Source organism: Macadamia integrifolia, chromosome 11 (assembly GCF_013358625.1).
Source record: "Macadamia integrifolia cultivar HAES 741 chromosome 11, SCU_Mint_v3, whole genome shotgun sequence".
Taxonomy (NCBI): domain Eukaryota; kingdom Viridiplantae; phylum Streptophyta; class Magnoliopsida; order Proteales; family Proteaceae; genus Macadamia; species Macadamia integrifolia.
This window is the reverse complement of record NC_056567.1, coordinates 18,380,385-18,398,799: the sequence shown is the minus strand read 5'-3', so window position 1 is coordinate 18,398,799 and position 18,415 is coordinate 18,380,385. Positions and strand designations below refer to the sequence as shown.

The window sequence follows — 18,415 nt, the reverse complement described above, 5'->3', positions numbered from 1 at the left end:
TTATATCACTAAATTTCAAAAATAACTTTATATAAATCTGGCACCGAAACCTTATTTCACAAATAGATTTGCATATGTCGATATCTAACATATTACCAATGTGAATAATTCTTCTAACTGATGAAATAAACAATATGTTCTCTTTATCTAGCCGATTTATTAAATGGAATGAACACTTAAAATATCACAACAAAAAACCTTACCGCAATAACACAATTTATCAAGGAATGCAATTTCTAACTTATCTTATGGTGATAAATTATTAAGTTGTTTGATTTATTTCAATGCTTGAAGTGTTTTTTCTTAAAGGGCATGTTTGAGTAACCTTATTGGGTTTTGGCATCTGGGACGCTAGAATCAGTTCTCATCATCTAGTAAGGTGACATTGATCTTGGTGACTCAGCTCAAGTGCCTATTGCCTCATTTTCTGCAACTAGTCCATCTCTTTCATCTAGAAGTCCTTATTTTATTCAAACAGCTCAAAATGACTCTTGTCAAATTAAAGCTATTACTGCAATAATTCAAGCCTTTCAGTGGTGGGAAGTGGTTCCAATATTTGAAAACACTGACTATGGAAATGGATTTGTACCATACTTGATTGGTGCCTTACAGGAGGTAGATATCGAAGTTAAGTACTGAGGAATTATTTCTCTTATAGCAACAGATGATCAGATTCTAGAAGAGCCCTACAAATTGATGACGATGGAAAATAGGGTTTTGGTGGTGCACATGACATCCTCTCTTGTAACTCGCTTTTTCTTGAAGGCAAAAGAAGCAGGAATGATGAGTGAAGGGTATGTGTGGATTGTTACTGCCGGAACCATGAATCTTTTGGATTCTTTTGATATGGATGTCATTGAGGCAATGCAAGGCGTCCTGGGTGTAAAGCTTTTTAATGCAAGATCAGAGAGGCTTGAAAATTTCACACTTAGATGGAAGAAGGCGTTCCGTGAGAAGAATTCTAACTTAGAAGGAGCTGATCACATGAACATTGTTGGTCTATGGGCATATGATACTGCATGGGCTTTAGCTATGGCAGCGGAGACAGTTGGAGTTCCTCCTGATTCCAACTTCCATGAGACAAATGTGACAAGAAATTCAACAGAACTCGACTCCATTAGCATCTCTCAAACAGGTCCAAAACTTCTAAATGCAATTTTAGAGACAAGATTTAGCGGACTAACTGGAGAGTTTCACCTTGTTGACAGACAATTGCAGCCATCTACTTTCCAATTGCTCAATGTGATTGGCAAGTGGGAGAAAGTGATTGGGTTTTGGAACCCAGAATTGGGAATTACAAGAGAACTGAATATGAACACTAGTGTGAGAATGTACTCAACTTCAAGTTCTGCTTTTCGGTACATTATTTGGCCAGGAGAATCAATGGTTATACCCAAGGGATGGGTGATTCCTGTGAGTGGCAACAAATTGAGGATTGCGGTTCCAGTGAATATTGCATATACTGAGTTTGTGAATGTAGAGTGGGATAATCAGCATAACATAACTGTTAGTGGGTTTTGCATGGATGTGTTCAATGCAGTCATGGAAAGATTGCCATATGCCGTCTCATATGAATTCATATGAATGTAGATTACTTCGGTTCTCCCTCCTTCTAGGCGTCACTATGCTTAATGAAGTATTAAGCTTCAATTCACTATTTCTCACTTGGTAGTATGTGGATTAGTCCACATGATAGAGGACTTCATATACATTTGAATGGCCAAATTTTAGTCCAACATAAAGAAAATTGTTCACACTCTTATTCAAAGTTTGGTAAAATTACCAAAACACCATCAAATGGAGATGAATATAATATACAAAATGGTATCTTTTATAATTTTAGCTACCTCTACTTATTCCAAGCTGAAATTGTACCAATGAGATGCTTACTACCAGATCCTTTATTAGGTGGACTAACCTTTATACTGTCATGTGGGAAATAGTAAAGCATAGGCATAGTGATGGGAAAGAAAGGCTTACCAAAGTTCATAATATTTTTCAGATGTTAGATAATTCATTTTAACTCATGTTCTTTGCTAACATTTTCCTCTTTCCTTTCATCTCCTTTTGGTAATGAGGGGGATAGGACTATGATGTTGTAGTTGGTGATACTACAATCTTAAGCAACCGATCATTATATGTGGATTTCACATTACCATATACAGAAGGAAGAGTGATGATGATTGTCCCAATTAAACATGAGGAAGATAAAAACACTTCAATCTTCTTAAAGCCATTAGCAATAGATCTTTTGTCACACCTCGCTCACACAGAACCGAGCCGGTGACCGAGTTAACTCTGGTTAACTCACAAACCTGTCAGGATCAACAATGCAGTAGCTGTAATACAACATACATCTACTAAACTAAGATCAAACCTATGTTTTCAGCGGAAGACATGTTCATTAATAATACCTGTAATTGTTTCCAAAATACTTGATACCCAAATTTAGTTATAAAAGTTATATACATTTGGGCCCGAAGGCATGATATATACCCAAAAATATAACAATTTAAGCATCAAGTCATCAAAAGGGAGTACATCAAAAGAATAAAAAAGAATCACTATAGAGTCACTGCTGCCATGTAGCACAATCCTCGCACGTGCAATCGGCACCGTGCCCGAACTCATCATGAACCCACCAGTCCTTAGAGGGAAAATCCACAGTGGGGCCCGACTCCTGATCTTCAGGTTGGTAACCTGTAAAATCACCTAAAAAGAGTTGTGCATGTGAGATGAGCTCACTAGCCCAGTAAGTGGAAAGGTAGACCACACAAGCAGTCACAATATAAATGCACATATATATGGAATTCATTTTAATCCTATTAGCCTAACAACATTACTAGGTCATAGGCTATGTTCTACTCACAACCACAGTGCGCATATGCCCTGGGTACGAGCCATGAACCCCATAGGGTTGTCAGAGAAAGCCCACTGTTGGTACCAGAATTTAAAATGCAAGCCGACTCCCGACAAATTTAAATGACAAAAAGTAAATGGGTGACTCCACCCAAAATAAAAGCAGTACGATCGGCCCTCTAAATATACCACCGGGGTTACCGATTGTCCTCGCGATCAGCCGTGCATACTTCTAACCACTGCAGGAGTTCGACAACTGCAACCTAATGCTTCCCCCCAATGGTCCCCCAACACGTAAACCCCTATTGTGAAGGGTTGTAGCACAAAGAGGTAAATAAAATCCTAGTAACATGCCTCTATATGAGCATAGTACGATTACACGATGGCATTGCATCCCATTCCATGAGCCACCATGCACTCGATTCCAAGCCGTCTATGGCATTTAATCTAGCATGCATATTATGTCCAAATGAAATTCCTCCATCACATTTATCAAGACATAAAAAATATTCATTATAAAGCAAAGCATAACATGCTATGTAAATGCACATACAATGCATGATATGGCATATGTGATGACTAGTCTACACACAAGTGACATGATGACATGACTAGACTAACACATGTAAAGTGATGCATAAACATTCTGAAATTAAATCGAAGTCCACTCCCCACTTACTTGTATAAGTACACGGTGATTGCACCCAGTATGTAGGAGATCCAATGTGTGGGTACGCGTATAATGAGTGTAATCTATCATAAACATATATCATTTTACTATTTTGAAATCAAAATCATCATGTTTGAACATTAAAATCACGTTTAAAATCATAAATGGGGGTTACCGATGAAATTTGGACCCATTCTAGGTATTCTAGAAAGACAGGTGGGCATAAGTCAAAGACAGGCGGGCCTGGGAACCTACCGGTCTTATACCCGCCTGTTACACCAAAGGCTCAGAAATTGAGTTTAGGGAACTTAGGTGGGCCAGAGACCCAAAGATAGGTGGGTCTAGAACACCCCCCAGTCTTGAAACGAAACTCTTCTATCATCTTCCCCATCTTCTCTCCGACTTGGGGAACTTGTTTGGGGCCGATCCGGAAAATCAAATCATTCATATAAGGTCCAATCATGTATTCTCAACCTAGATCTAAGATCAAATCAAAGGAAAAAGGATATTCTTATCTCTTTCTCACGAACACCAATGAAACCCCAAATTTCATTTCTTTAACTCAAGAACTTTCAAATACTCTAGATCTTCACTAACACTCCTTCCAAATCCTTCAAAATCATTATACACACCTTCCATTAGACCTTAGATTTGATTATCTAAGTAGGATTAATAAGATCCAAGTGGGTTATTTCCCAAAAATCAAAAAGAGGGTTTAAGAAGAGGGTTTTCCTAAGAATCCTTGGAATATGTACAATGCCTACCTCATATCAAAGATCTTGATGAGTTGATCATTAATTTGGGCTCAAAAAACTAAGACCCAGCTCCGGTGAAGCTCTACGGTCGATTTCGCGTCTTCTTTTTCCTTCTTCCTTTTTCCTTTCTTCTTCTTTCTCTCTCTTCTTTACTCTCCCACCAACCAACTGTCATTAATGAGGGAGAAAGCAATATATGTCTCCCCCCCCCTTTTATACCTGGGCCCCCAAAATATCTTTTAGTCATAGGTGGGTACCATCTTAGGCAGGTATTCTCAGGTGGGTATTCTCAGGTGAGTATATCTCAGGTGAGAATATCTCAGGTGGATATAATCTTAGGTGAGTATCTCAGGTGGGTATATCTCATTTGTTAGTATTCCACTTGGGCTTCAATGGGAATAAACTCCCACATATAATTAAATTACGTTGTCACCCACAAATACTAGTACGTACATTTACTCCTTGTACATGGCCTCGTGGCGTGTGCAAGTGCAAGGCTTGGGTGCACATATTACACTTGGTACCCACTCGATCATATTAGGCCAACCCAAGTTCACAATCACTCTTGCTACCATGTTCCATATGGTACTTGTGTCAGTTCACTCCAGTTCAGCCCCTACATGATCAAACCAAGTTAATACGGGTAATTAGACCGGGTATAGAAAGTAGGGTATCATATTACCCCCCTTTTTGAAAATTTCATCCCCGAAATTATAGTATCTGGTTGTCCAAAAAGATGAGGATGCAAGGCTTGAATAACATCCTCTTTCTCCCAAGATGCCTCTTCGATCAGATGGTTAGCCCACCGAATCTTCACAAAAGCGATAGAGCGGTTGCGGAGAGTTTTCACCTTTCGATTTAAGATCTCAGTCGGATGTTCTTTATATGTCATATCAGCTTCTAAGTATTCCGGTTCCATAGGTAGCACGTGGGATGGATCATGAACATATCGCTTCAACATGGATACATAGAATACATTGTGAACACTGCTGAGGGAAGATGGTAATGCCAACATGTATGCTACTATCCCAACTCACTTCAAAATCTCAAATAGCCCAATATATCTCAGACTTAACTTGCCTTTCTTGTGAAATCTGCGTAGATCTTTGGTAGGAGATATTTTGAGGAACACTTTCTCTCCCTCTTGGAATTCCATTTCCTTCCTACAGCCTGTATAGCTCTTTTGATGTGACTGAGCTTCTTTAATTCTTTCTCTAATGATATCAACTTTATCGCATGTCATCTGAATCATTTATGGTCCAAGTATTCAGCGTTCGCCTACTTCATCCCAGTATAGAGGAGTTCTGCATTTTCTACCATATAATATTTTATATGGAGCCATCTCAATTGTAGCTTGGTACTTATTATTGTAAGCAAACTCTATAAGAGGTATATACTCCTCCCAACTGCCATTCATTTCTATGGCACAGGCTCGGAGCATGTCTTCTAATATATATATTGTTTACTCAGACTGTCCATTTGTCTATGGATGGAAGGTTATACCCAGGCTCAATTGTGATCCTAAGGCTTACTAGAAGCTCTTTCAGAATCTAGAGGTAAACCTCGGGTCTCTATCTTATACAATGCTCACTGGTACACCATGTAAACGTACAACATTATCTATGTAAAGTTGTGCTAGCTTTTCCATGGTGTAATTGGTCTTGATCAGAATGAAGTCAACTACCACCCAAATTGCATCCATTCCTTTAAGTGTACGTGGTAGTCCGATGACAAAGTCCATTATAATGTTATCCCACTTCCACTCGGGTACTAGGAGTGGTTGAAGAGTGCCAAAAGGTCGGTGTCATTTAGCTTTGATTTTCTGACATGCAAGGTAAGTTGACACATATAGAGCTATTGTGGACTTCATTGCTGGCCACCGGTAGTGTTACTTTAGGTCTTTGTATATCTTGGTACTTCCAGGGTGAAGAGTGTACTCAGAACTGTGTGCTTCTTTTACTATTTTGTCTTGTATCACCTCATCACAAGGCACATACAATCTTCCCTGAAACAATAGTGCCTCATCACTGGCTAATGTAAAGCTAGGGTCATTCATTGTTTGCTCTTGAATCTTCTCTTTGATCCATTGTAACTCAAGATCCAAAGGCTATTTCATTATGATTTTTCCTGATGGAAGAGTGTACCTGTAGAGCTACCAAGGACATAGTCAAATGTAGAACATCATCTGACTGGTGCTCTAGTTCCAAGGTCATTCCCTCATACAAGAGGATTTCATCCATTAACATCGGCTCTTGTACGAGCTCTGGACTGACAACTAGATAAGCAAGTGACACAATTTAAGCTTTATGGCTTAATGCATCTGCCACTACATTGGTCTTCCATGGATGATACTGAATATCACAATTATAGTCTTTCATAAGCTCAAGCCATCTCCTTTGTCTCATAGTCAAGTCTTTTTAGGTGAAGAAGTACTTTAGACTTTTGTAGTCATTGTATATCTCGCACTTTTCACCATACAAGTAGTGACGCCTAATCTTTAAGGCAAAAATGACCGCTGCTAGTTCCAAGTCATGGATAGGGTAGTTCTTTTTATAGTCCTTCAACTGTCTGGAAGCATATGCCACTACCTTGTCGTGTTGCATAAGTACACAGCCCAATCCGATTTTGGAAGCATCGGTATACACTATCATCCCACCTGTGCCTTTATGTATAGTCAGCACTAGTGCTGAGACTAGCCGCTTCTTTAGCTCTTGAAAACTATCCTCACACTCCTTTGACCATTCAAAATTTATACCCTTCCTAGTTAACTTGGTCATTGGTGTTGAAATCCGAGAAAAGTTCTCGATGAAGCATCTATAGTAACCTGCCAAACCCAAGAAACTTCTAATTTCTGTTACACTCTTGGGTACCTCCCAGTCTACTATGGCTTTCACCTTATCCAGTTCCACTTTGATTCTATTTTCAGACACCACATGTCTTAGGAATCCAACCTGTTTGAGCCAAAATTCACACTTGCTAAATTTTGCATACAACTGTTGCTGTCTTAGTCTCTGTAGTACCATCCTCAAGTGTTTTGCATGGTCTTCTTCTAACTTCGAGTAGATCAAGATATCATAAATGAAAACAATGACCCACTTGTCAAGAACATCATGAAACACTTGGTTTATCAAATCCATGAAAGCTGTTGGTGCATTGGTCAACCTGAAAGACAATACTAAGCACTCATAATGACCGTACCGAGTTATAAAGGTTGTCTTTGGTATATCACTACTCTTTATCTTGAGTTGATAATACCCGGATCTGAGGTCAATCTTTGAAAATACCTTAACACCTTGTAGTTGATCAAACAGATCATCAATGCACGGCAATGGATACTAGTTCTTGATGGTTAACTTGTTCAACTCCTGATAATCAATACACATACGTAGGCTTCCATCTTTCTTCTTAACAAACAACACTGGAGCACCCCAAGCTGATACACTTGGGTGTATAAATCCCTTCTTCAACAGATCTTGCAACTATGCTTACAATTCCTTTAATTCCACTGGTGTCATTCTGTATGGAGCCTTGGACATCGGGTTAGCTTCGAGGACCAAATCTATAGCAAATTCCAGCTCCTTATCAGGTGGTAGCTGAGTTAGATCATCTGAAAAGACATCTGGGAACTCCTTAACTATCTCTACTTCCTCTAGAGGTGTGCCATTTGCATCTAAATCAATCACCGATGCTAGATACCCCTGACACCCAATTTTCAACAACTTCACTACTTGCAGAGTGGAGATGAGGACATTTTTAGCCCGCTTTATTATATCAGCTTGGTATATCAGTTCCTTCCCTTCATCATCGATCACCTTGACCTGTTTCTCGGCACACATTACACTTGTTCAATGAGCTAATAGCCAATCCATGCCTAGTATAACATCAAAGTTCTGCATGTTGAACTTAATGAGTTGGGAATCTAATTGTTTTCCACTGATCTCAATGGTGCATAACCTATATACTTCCTTCAACTATGAAATTTTTCCTGTAGGTGTACTAACTATCATCATATGCTCTAATATCTTGGGTGTCATGTCAAGTTCTCAGCAAATCTCTTTGATGCAAATGAATGTGAAGCCTTTGAATCAAACAAGACATATGCTGGTATACCTAATACAGGTAGGACACCTAATACAACAACACACATAAGTATGGCATGTCATCAATATTTACCAGAAGATAATTCTCAAATTAAATCGTACCTGCTACCACTTTTGTACTAGCTTCAGCTTCCTCAGCTGACAAAGCATACATCCTTCCTTTTGGTTGACTCCCTTAAGTCAAAGTAGGTCTATACCCAGAAGGTTGATTGGCTGGTAAGGCTGGTCGAGCTCGACAATCTTTAGCAAAATGTCCATATGAATGGCAATTAAAACAATGGTTTTGCAAAGCTTGAACTGGAGCAGGAGCTCCTGAGCCTGACCTATTGCAAGTGGAGGGTGAGGTGGCCTAGTAGCTATGGGTGCCGTACTAGTATTCGACCCAAAAGATGTAGTACCCGACCCACCAGCAGGTCAAGAAGGATAACCCGATGGCCTGTAGGGCTGCTTGTATGAAGGACCAAATCCGTATGATCCACGAAAATTCTTACTCAGGCCACCCGAATCCGTATAAGGGTTCTCTCTCTTCCACACTCCAGGTGTAAGGGATGGTTCACTTTTCAACTTGTCTTCAATGGTTTTTACCTTCTATACAATCAAGGCATAGTCAGTGAGATCTAATGCCTCAAGTATCATGCTACTAGATACCTTCAATCCTTTCAGAAACTTCTTACCCTTTTCTTTAGCCGATTTCATGTGAGGGGTGCAAAGTAGAATAGGGCATCAAACTATTGCTGATAATCAAGGACACACTTGCTTCCTTGAGTCAAGGCCGAGAACTCCGCTTCCTTACGGTCTCTAAAACTCTAAGGGTGGAAATTTACTAAGAACAACTCCTTAAATTGCTTCCATGTGGGTTCCGGGTGTGTAGCAAACAATATGGCTTTTGAGACTTACCACCAAGAGTTGGCCTCATTCTTAGACTGTAACCTCATACAAATAATCTTTTGAGCATCGGTGCACTCAATCACTTCAAATATCTTCTCAATCTCTTGGATCCATTGGTCCTATTCCAAAGGGTCACTTTCCACCTTAGTGAATGTAGGTGGTAGGTTCCTTTTTAATGACTCCACCACTCTTGTGGTATGATCCACCAGCTGAAAATAGTGTGCATATGCCGGATGGTATGGGTAAAGAGGTGGCATCATATATGGAGGTGAACCCTGAGGTAGTATGGGTGGTGTACCTCCAACTTGGTTCTGAGGGTTGATGCTAGGTGGTGTACCTCCAACCTGTGCCCCAACACTAGGCCCTCCAGTTGGACCTTATGGAATATCTACCTGGGGAGGCTGACCTGGTAGTGCAGCATACCATTGCTGTTGTATAGCAGTCATAAATGCTTGTTGTTGCTATAGAATCTACTGATGGAGAATCTGATTCGATTGTTGAATCAAGTTCTCAACATCACCAGGGGTAATTACCGGTAGAGGATCAGGATGTGTAGCCATGGGTGGATTCTCATAAGCCACATTCTGATCAATTGTCTCTTGAGGTTGTTGGTTAGATGCTTGCCCCATAGGTTGAGGCCTCCTATTGATTGATGGCCAACCAACGAGACAGGGACCTTGAGGTGCACCTTGAGCGATACCCACGGATCTAGTGCGCACCATCATTAAGTGTACCTGATTTGCATGAAAATTTTATATAGGTTAGTATTGTAATTCATTACACAATCGCTCGAATCTTAGTGCGCAACAGTAAATCATTTTATTTTTCAAATAAAAAATTTTATTTGGTTACTTTAATGGTGTGCCCTTTTGGGATACGTGCGTGAGCAGATCCTAATGTGTGGACCCCCCTTATGCATGCCCTAACCCTAATTTTGACTATCGTACATGTGTGGGACCCACTATGCATGCATGTGTTCCAATCACATGCAACCTTGTTTATGCATGTGCACTAATCGATTTCCTTCACAGGAATCATGTCATGCCGGAACACCTGATCCCGATCCCAATCACCCCCATCGCCTCTTGCTTCCCCTACATGGAATTGGGGAAGACCCCACAATACACCTCTGGCTCCACCTATACTTGCAGCCCAAGATGTGGCATCTATCATGAATAACATGATGCGGGAAGTGGATGAAAGGCAGAAGTAGTTTTTGGCCAAGATTAATAATAGGATCCAAGCGACAATGGAAGCTCGTAATGCATTGCCCGCACCTCCTACTCCACCGGCACATGTTCTAATACCCACTGGATTGACTACCCTTCAAACATCTAGTGGAGCACAAGTACATGGACATGTGCAAGATCCGATGCCGGATCAAGCCCAAGCCCATGTAGAGGGCTAGACAGACTTGACAAAAATGTTGGAGAAGTTTCAATGGCTTAGGCCCCCATGGTTCTCAAAGGTGGGCCAAGACCCATTGTATCCATCAATATGGATTGGTAGAATGGAGAAGGTTTTTAGGTTGATGGGCTGCATTGATGAGCAGAAAATTTTGTGTGCGGGCTATCAGTTATAGAATAAAGCGGATGATTGGTGGAGTGCCACCGAGCCTATTTTGAGGGCTAGTAAACCGAACCCCACTTGGGCAGACTTCAAAGGGGCCTTCTTTGAGAACTATTTTCCAGAAAGCTTTCAAGATAGGAGAGAGAGTGAGTTCTCCCAGTTGGTTCAAGGTTCCCCGTCTGTGCTCGAGCATCAGCAACGCTTTGAGGAGCTATTCCATTTTACTCCTAGGCATCTCAGAGGTGAAAGAGCTAAAGCAAATAAGTTTGAGAAAGGGTTAATGCCAGGTATTAGGTCAACCATTGTGGGGTTGAAATTTGCATACCTATGCTGAGGTGGTCCAAGTGGCCAAATCTATTGAAGATCGACATAGAGACAACTTCACGGCCCAGCAAGGAACTGGAAAGAGGCCAATGGGATCTACTAATTCTAGGGGAGGCAACAAACCATTCCGAGTGCCTTATGTCAACCCAACTCCAATACAATTTAAGAGGCCTGATGTTAGTCAGACTTCCCAGCCTTCCAGTCTAGTGTTGTATCTCAGTAAACAGTCGAGGAAAAGTGCACATGAAAATTCAAAATCCAAATTTGCATTCCATTATATGTGTCGGCCAAATCTCCCTTATAACTTCATAATTCTTCAAAAATGACCTTCAAATCCACCAATGCAGGCCATGTAAGACCCACGGGTGGCATCAGGCACTCACTGCCAAAATCGACAGGCTAAAGACCGATGGGCATGGCTGGCTAAAACCTGCCAATTTTATGCCCACTGGAGTTACCCGAGAGCTGCGATTAAAAGGGTTTAAACCCCCTATTTTTTGCCCCATTTTCTCTTCTTTCTCTTTCACTCCAACTCAGGTGGTTCTTAGGCAATTTTTGGGCAATCCCTTACGACTCAACTCACCGAATCGACTCAATAATCCATTCAAGTTGCATTCTCTCTCATTTAATCATCAAGGTGAGTTCACAAACCTCTTTTTCTCTCTAAAAATTTGGGTTTCTCTCTTTTTGAATGGAAAATCATCAATGTCATTGAAACTTTAGTTTTTCCTTCGATTCTCTCCATGAAAAATAATTTACATGTCAATGTAAAGCTTAGATTATAGTTTCCAAGTAATTTGATCCATAGATTGGATACATTGGAGCATTTTCCCCTTTTTATGCCCTAACCATAGATTTTGGGCCTTCTACTAGTCATTTCTCTCCTCTATGTCAACCTAGCATTCCCATTATGAATTTCTTTGTTTCCATTGCAATATTGGGCCTCTATTGCATTCACTAATCATTCCATTGCATACTTTGTCCCAATTTAGAAGGCATGGTTATTCTCAACCCTTATATGGACTTGCCCAAAAGGAGGGGAAAAACATTTGGGAATTTTATACCTAACCACTCTTGAATTCATTGTTTACATTTGAATCATAGCTCCTCAAGCATATTAAAATCATCAATAATTGTTTCCATTGAAATGTAACTCTTCCATTTGGCTAGACTTCAAAATTTGAAATTTTTCTACATGTTAGGTCTACTTGTTTGCAATCCTTCAATATCTTATTTCGAATCCAGGTAATGATATGCTATCTCTTGTTTAATCTAGTATTGTATCTCATGTTCTCTTGAAAGGATCTATTCATATTCTATATTCTTGGACTGTTCATGCATTAAGGCTACATCTCATTAGGATCATTGTATACCTCAATCACCACATGCATCATCTCATTCATCGCTTTGCATCACTTGTGTTTACTTAGTGATTTCCATCACCTTAATCCTTCTTATCCACGTATTGAGCCACTTGGCCGGTTTAGGTATCCCGGTTTGATGATTTATAATATGGTAGCTTAGATCACATTTCCTAAAACTTTCTGCCATATGCTATCATAGCTCATTATATTCATTTCTTTGATTCCATTTCTACTATCTGTCTCAACTTGGTACTTCTTATACTTTAACTCCTCATTTTACATCATGTGCTTATCTCTTTTCTTTACATTTTTCGGATGCCACCACAAAAACATAAGGAATCTATCGATCCATCAGGGAAGAGGAAAGCTTCCAAGGCCAAGAAGAAAGAGGTGGAGTCTAGGTCTTCAGCCCCATCTCCATCTAGAGAATGGGAGGATCCTAAAGACCCATCCAACTATGATGAGATGGTCTTCTACAGTTCGAGAGTTGCATCCTTGTGGGGTACTTTTCGCTCACTACCTGTGATGTTGGAGAAATAGGTGGTTGTGGAGCATTTTTCCTACATTCACCTCTTAGAGAGGTTTTTCGCTCTTGGTTGGGAGTCTATCCTCAACATCGATTGACCGTGCTACAAGGGCTTGGTGAGGAAGTTCTATTGCAACCTTGAGGCTACCGAAGAGGAGGGGGAGTTTACCATAGTCAGTATGGTGAAGGTTGTGGAGACCATCCATACGGTGGATAGACTGGCAGAGATTTTGGGTATCTCTTCAAAGGGTATTCCCTACAATGTCCTCCTATGACCAGAGGCATAGGCCCACTAATGAGCCGGGACATGCAAAGCCCATCCATGAGGTGATTAGTGGCTCACGAGCAAGACCCACATTCGAGTTAAACTTTTCCCTTAAGGGCAGGGTATTTTCCAGATTGGTGCAATTCAACCTAGCTCCTAGGAGTAGTCATAGGAATCAAGTGGGTTTTATGCCTACCAACCTCGTTGCCTGCCTGCCTGCTGTCTGCCCTTGAGGGCAATGTACCTAGGCCGTTCCTTCTCTACTTCATGCTGAGGTTTATGCACCGCCACGCTATGCATCCGGAGGACGCAAACCTTCCCTATAGTAGAGCTCTTACTCAAGTCTTCAAGCATTTTGTAGTTGACCTTTCTAGGGAGGTGGGAAAGGTCCCAAGGGACAAGTTCACTGAAAGGAACTTAAGGTAAATGAACTTGCACGCCTTGATGGTAGAGCCATAGGTAGCCGAGGAGCAGGGGGAGGAGGATGTAGAGCATGAGGAGGGTGTCCCCATGGATGAGGATGAGCATAATAGAGATGACAGTCGTTATTGCCCATACCAAGAGGAGGGTTTCTAGGGGGTACCTGATCATGAGGATATCAGAGAGGAGGAGGTTTTGGACCAGGTGCCATTAGATACTAGGGCAACAGATCCAGCTTTCTATGGAGCTAATGGTTCCAGATCAGTTAGAGCTAGTGGCCTAGATATCCTTATAGCTTCTGGCACACAACCCACGGCTCCACCACCTACTGGAGAGGCACCTATCCTACAAGATATACTATCAAAGTTGAGGACCTTGAGGGAGGGTCAAGCTGAGCTTAGAGGTCATCTTGGAAAGAGCACAGCTAGGGAATGGGAGCTTCTCAGGAGAGTGGATGAGAACATCGATAGAGAGCTCCAGATGTGGAGACAATTCAGAGAGATGGAGTCCAGGTTTCAGTGACTCACTTGGCATATGTACCACTCTTCTAGGGTGATCTCTATTAATGTCCAATGCATATAGAGGAGTGTGGTGTGCCTCCATAATCGATTTACTCATTCGGACACGCATCTCAACATCGACTCTAGGGTTCACTTAGGAGAGCCTTTCAATGTCTCTAGCGATGACTCTGACTAGTGATTTAGGCTGATGGCCTATTAGCCTCTTCTAACCTTTTACTTTTCATTCCTACTTTACTTTTACCTTTATCTGACAGTTTTAACTATTTTGGGTTTCATAGCTGACTTTTCTACTTTACTTGCCTGATCGGACTAGTATAGCTTTAAGCAATAATGGCATCTCCCATCCATTTTGTAGTTTACTTAATTTTTGTACTTATATTAAACTGCGTGGTTTGATGGTGGCCATATCGATCACCATATGTTATTATCATAATATTTTTGTTGTCTATCAGGTTTCATGTTAAAAATTTTTGGTTTTCTCATTTTACGTCGTTATGCTATTGAAATTTTGTTAAAAGTTTTGCTAACAAGTAAATTCAATTATGATAAATTCAAAAGTACTTAACCAGAATTCATACTATCAATGTATGCATGCCATGAAATGCAAAGGTTACAAATTTTACATTTATATAAACTTTTTTTAAAACTTTCATAAGGCTTTTATCTTCACCCACCTCAGATATATTCTAGTTTCTATGGGTTCTAAGCAGTATGTTGTATGCAAGTAGAGCATCGCACTCTGATACCACTGTTGCCACACTCCGCTCGCACAGAATCGATCCGGTGATCGAGTTAACTCCTGTTAACTCACAAACCTGTCAGAATCAACAACACAGTAACTGCAATACAACATACATCTACTAAAATAAGATCAGACCTGTGTTTTCAGCGGAAGACCTATTCATAATAATACTTGTAATTGTTTCCAAAATACTTGATACCCAAATTGAGTTATAAAAGTTATATACATTTGGGCCTGAAGGCATGATATATACACAAAAATATAACAATTTAAGCATCAAGTCATCAAAAGGGAGTACATAAAAGGAATAAAAATAATCACTCTAGAGTCACTACTGTCATGTAGCACAATCCTCGCACGTGCAATCGGCACCATGCTCGAACTCATCATGGACCCACCAGTCCTCAGAGGAAAACTCAACAATGGGGCCTGACTCTTGATCTTCAGGCGGACAACCTGTAAAATTACCTAAAAAGAGTTGTGCATATGAGATGAGCTCACTAGCCTAGTAAGTGGAAAGGAAGACAACACAAGTAGTCACAATACAACTACACCTATATGTATGCAATTCATTTTAATCCTATTAGCCTAACAACATTACTAGGTCATAGGCTATATACTACTCATAACCATAGTGCATGTATGCCCCAGGTACGAGCTGTGAACCCCATCCCATGATATGCCCATAGGGTTGTCGGAGAAGGCCCACTATTGGTACCAAAATTTAAAATGCAAACCGGCTCCCGAAAAATTTAAATGATAGAAAGTAAATGAGTGACTCCACCCGAAATAAAAGCAATACGATTGACTCTCTAAATATATCACCGGGGTTACTGATTGTCCTAGTGATCAACCATGCGTACTTCTAACCACTGAAGGAGTTCAACAACTGCAACCCAATGCTTTCCCCCATGGTCCCCCAATACATAAACCCCTGTTGGGAAGGGTCATAGCATAAAGGGGTAAATCAAATCCTAACCACATGCCTCTATATGAGCATAGTACGATTACATGATAACACCACATCCGATTCCATGAGCCACCATGCACTCATTTTCAAGCTGTTTATGTCATCTAATCTAGCATGCATATCATGTCCAAATGAAATTCCTCCATCACATACATTAAGACAAAAAGAATATTCATCACAAAGCAAAGCATAGCATATTATATAAATGCACATACAATGCATGATATGGCATACATGATGACTAGTCTACACACAAGTGATATGTTGACATGACTAGACTAATACATGTAAATTGATGCATAAACATTCCGAAATTAAATCAAAGTCCACTCCCCACTTACTTGTATAAGTACATGGTGCTTGCACTCGGTACGTAGGAGATCCGATGTTTGGGTACGCGTATAATGAATGTAACCTGTCATAAACCTAATGGTTTATCATTTTACTATTTTGAAATCAAAATCATCATGTTTGAACATTAAAATCAGGTCTAGAATCATAAATGGGGGTTACCGATGAAATTTGGACCCATTCTAGGTATTCTAGAAAGACAGGTGGGCATAAGTCAAAGACAAGCGGGCCTTGGAGCCCACTGGTCTTATACCCACCAGTTACACCAGAGGCTCAAAAATTGAGTTCAGGGAACTTAAGTGGGCTAGAGACCCAAAGATAGGTGGTTCTAGAACACCCCCCAGTCTTGAAACGAAATTCTTCTATCATCTTCCCCATCCTCTCTTCGGCTTGGCGAACTTGTTTGGTGTCGATCTGGCAACTCAAATCACTTATTTAAGGTCCAATCATGTATCCTCTACCTAGATCTAAGATCAAATCAAAAGTAAAAGGGAGATTCTTACCTCTTTCTCACGAATACCAATGAAACCCCAAATTTCACTTCTTTAACTCAAGAACTTTCAAATACTCTAGATCTTCACCAATACTCCTTCCAAATCCTTCAAAATCATTGTACACACCTTCTAGTAGACCTTAGATTTGATTATCCAAGTAGGATTAGTGAGATCCAAGTGGGTTCTTTCCCAAAAATCAAAAAGAGGGTTTAAGAAGAGGGTTTTCTTAAGAATCCTTGGAATATGTATAATACGTATCTCAAATAGAAGATCTTGGCGAGTTGATCATTAATCTGGGCTCGGAATCCTTGGAATATATATAATACGTATCTCAAATCGAAGATCTCGGTGAGTTGATCATTAATCTGGGCTCAAAATACCAAGACCCAGCTTTGATGAAGCTCTACGGTTGATTTCCCTTCTTCTTTCTTCTTCTTTTTCCTTTTTCCTTTCTTTCTCTTTCCCTCTCTTCTTTACTCTCCCACCAACCAACTATCATTAATGAGGGAGAAAGAAATAAATGTCTCCCCCCCCTTTTATACTTGGGCCCCTAAAATATCTTTTAGTCATAGGTGGGTACCATCTTAGGTGGGTATTCTCAAATGGGTATTCTCAAGTGGGTATTTCTCAGGTGGGTACTCTCAAGTGGATATATCTCAGGTGGGTATAATCTCAAGTGGGTATATCTCATTTGTTAGTGTTCCATTTGGGCTTCAATAGGAATAAACTCCCACATATAATTAAATCAAGTTGGCACCCAAAAATACTAGTACGTACCTTTATTTCTTATACATGGCCTCGTGGTGCATACAAGTATAAGGCTTGGGTGCACATATTACACTTGGTACCCACTCGGTCATGTCAGGCCGACCCAACTTCACGGTCACTCTTGCTACCCTGTTCCATATGGTACTTGCGTCAGTTCGCTCCGGTTCAGCCCTATATAATCAAACCATATCAATACGGGTAATTAGACCGGATTTAGAAAGTAGGGCATCACATATTTGGCTGGCTATTCTTGCTTTCTTCATACTTATAGGACTTTTGGTTTGGTTTCTTGAAGACCAAAGAAAAAACAAGTTTAGGGGTTCTCCATCTCAACAAATTCAGCGGATTTTTCATTTCTCTTTATTAACAACACTAGTATTTGGAGACAGTTGAGAATTCTAACCCATCTTGCCCATCCCCCTGCTTCATAATTAGAAATTAATATTGATACCATCAAAGTATATAGCCTACCCTTATGTCCAAAGGGAGTGAAATTGGGTGTAAGGTACCCTTCCCAAACATGTTGGGTTAACCTTAAATGTAAGTTTGCTTCTTCTTATAGGAGAATAGTCCCATATTGGTTATCCCTAAAGTCTTCCATCTCCTACTATGCTTGTGAGTCCTTTCACTCAATGGCTTGAGTTTTTTCCTCTTATATACTTAACCTAGCATTTTTTTTTTTTCGCAGGAGAGAAGTTGTTAAGCAACTTGACTCAAGCTGTGGTGATTGTGTGGATGGTTGGGCAATCCTGCCTCATGTACAGGCCCAAGCACAAATGTGTGTGGATCAGGATTGTACGAGAACCTAATCCTAACTTTGAGTTACACT

General features: G+C 40.4%; 1 protein-coding gene across 1 annotated transcript; it reads left to right on the top strand.

The window, feature by feature from the left end:
• The first annotated feature begins 702 nt into the window (after positions 1–702).
• On the top strand, positions 703–17,979 carry LOC122092954 (glutamate receptor 2.2-like). Its single transcript, XM_042663246.1, has 4 exons — positions 703–1,506; positions 2,087–2,173; positions 13,897–14,252; positions 17,793–17,979. Exons 1-4 carry the CDS (start codon positions 703–705, stop codon positions 17,977–17,979), a joined length of 1,434 nt encoding a protein of 477 aa, XP_042519180.1.
• Positions 17,980–18,415: the final 436 nt, after the last annotated feature.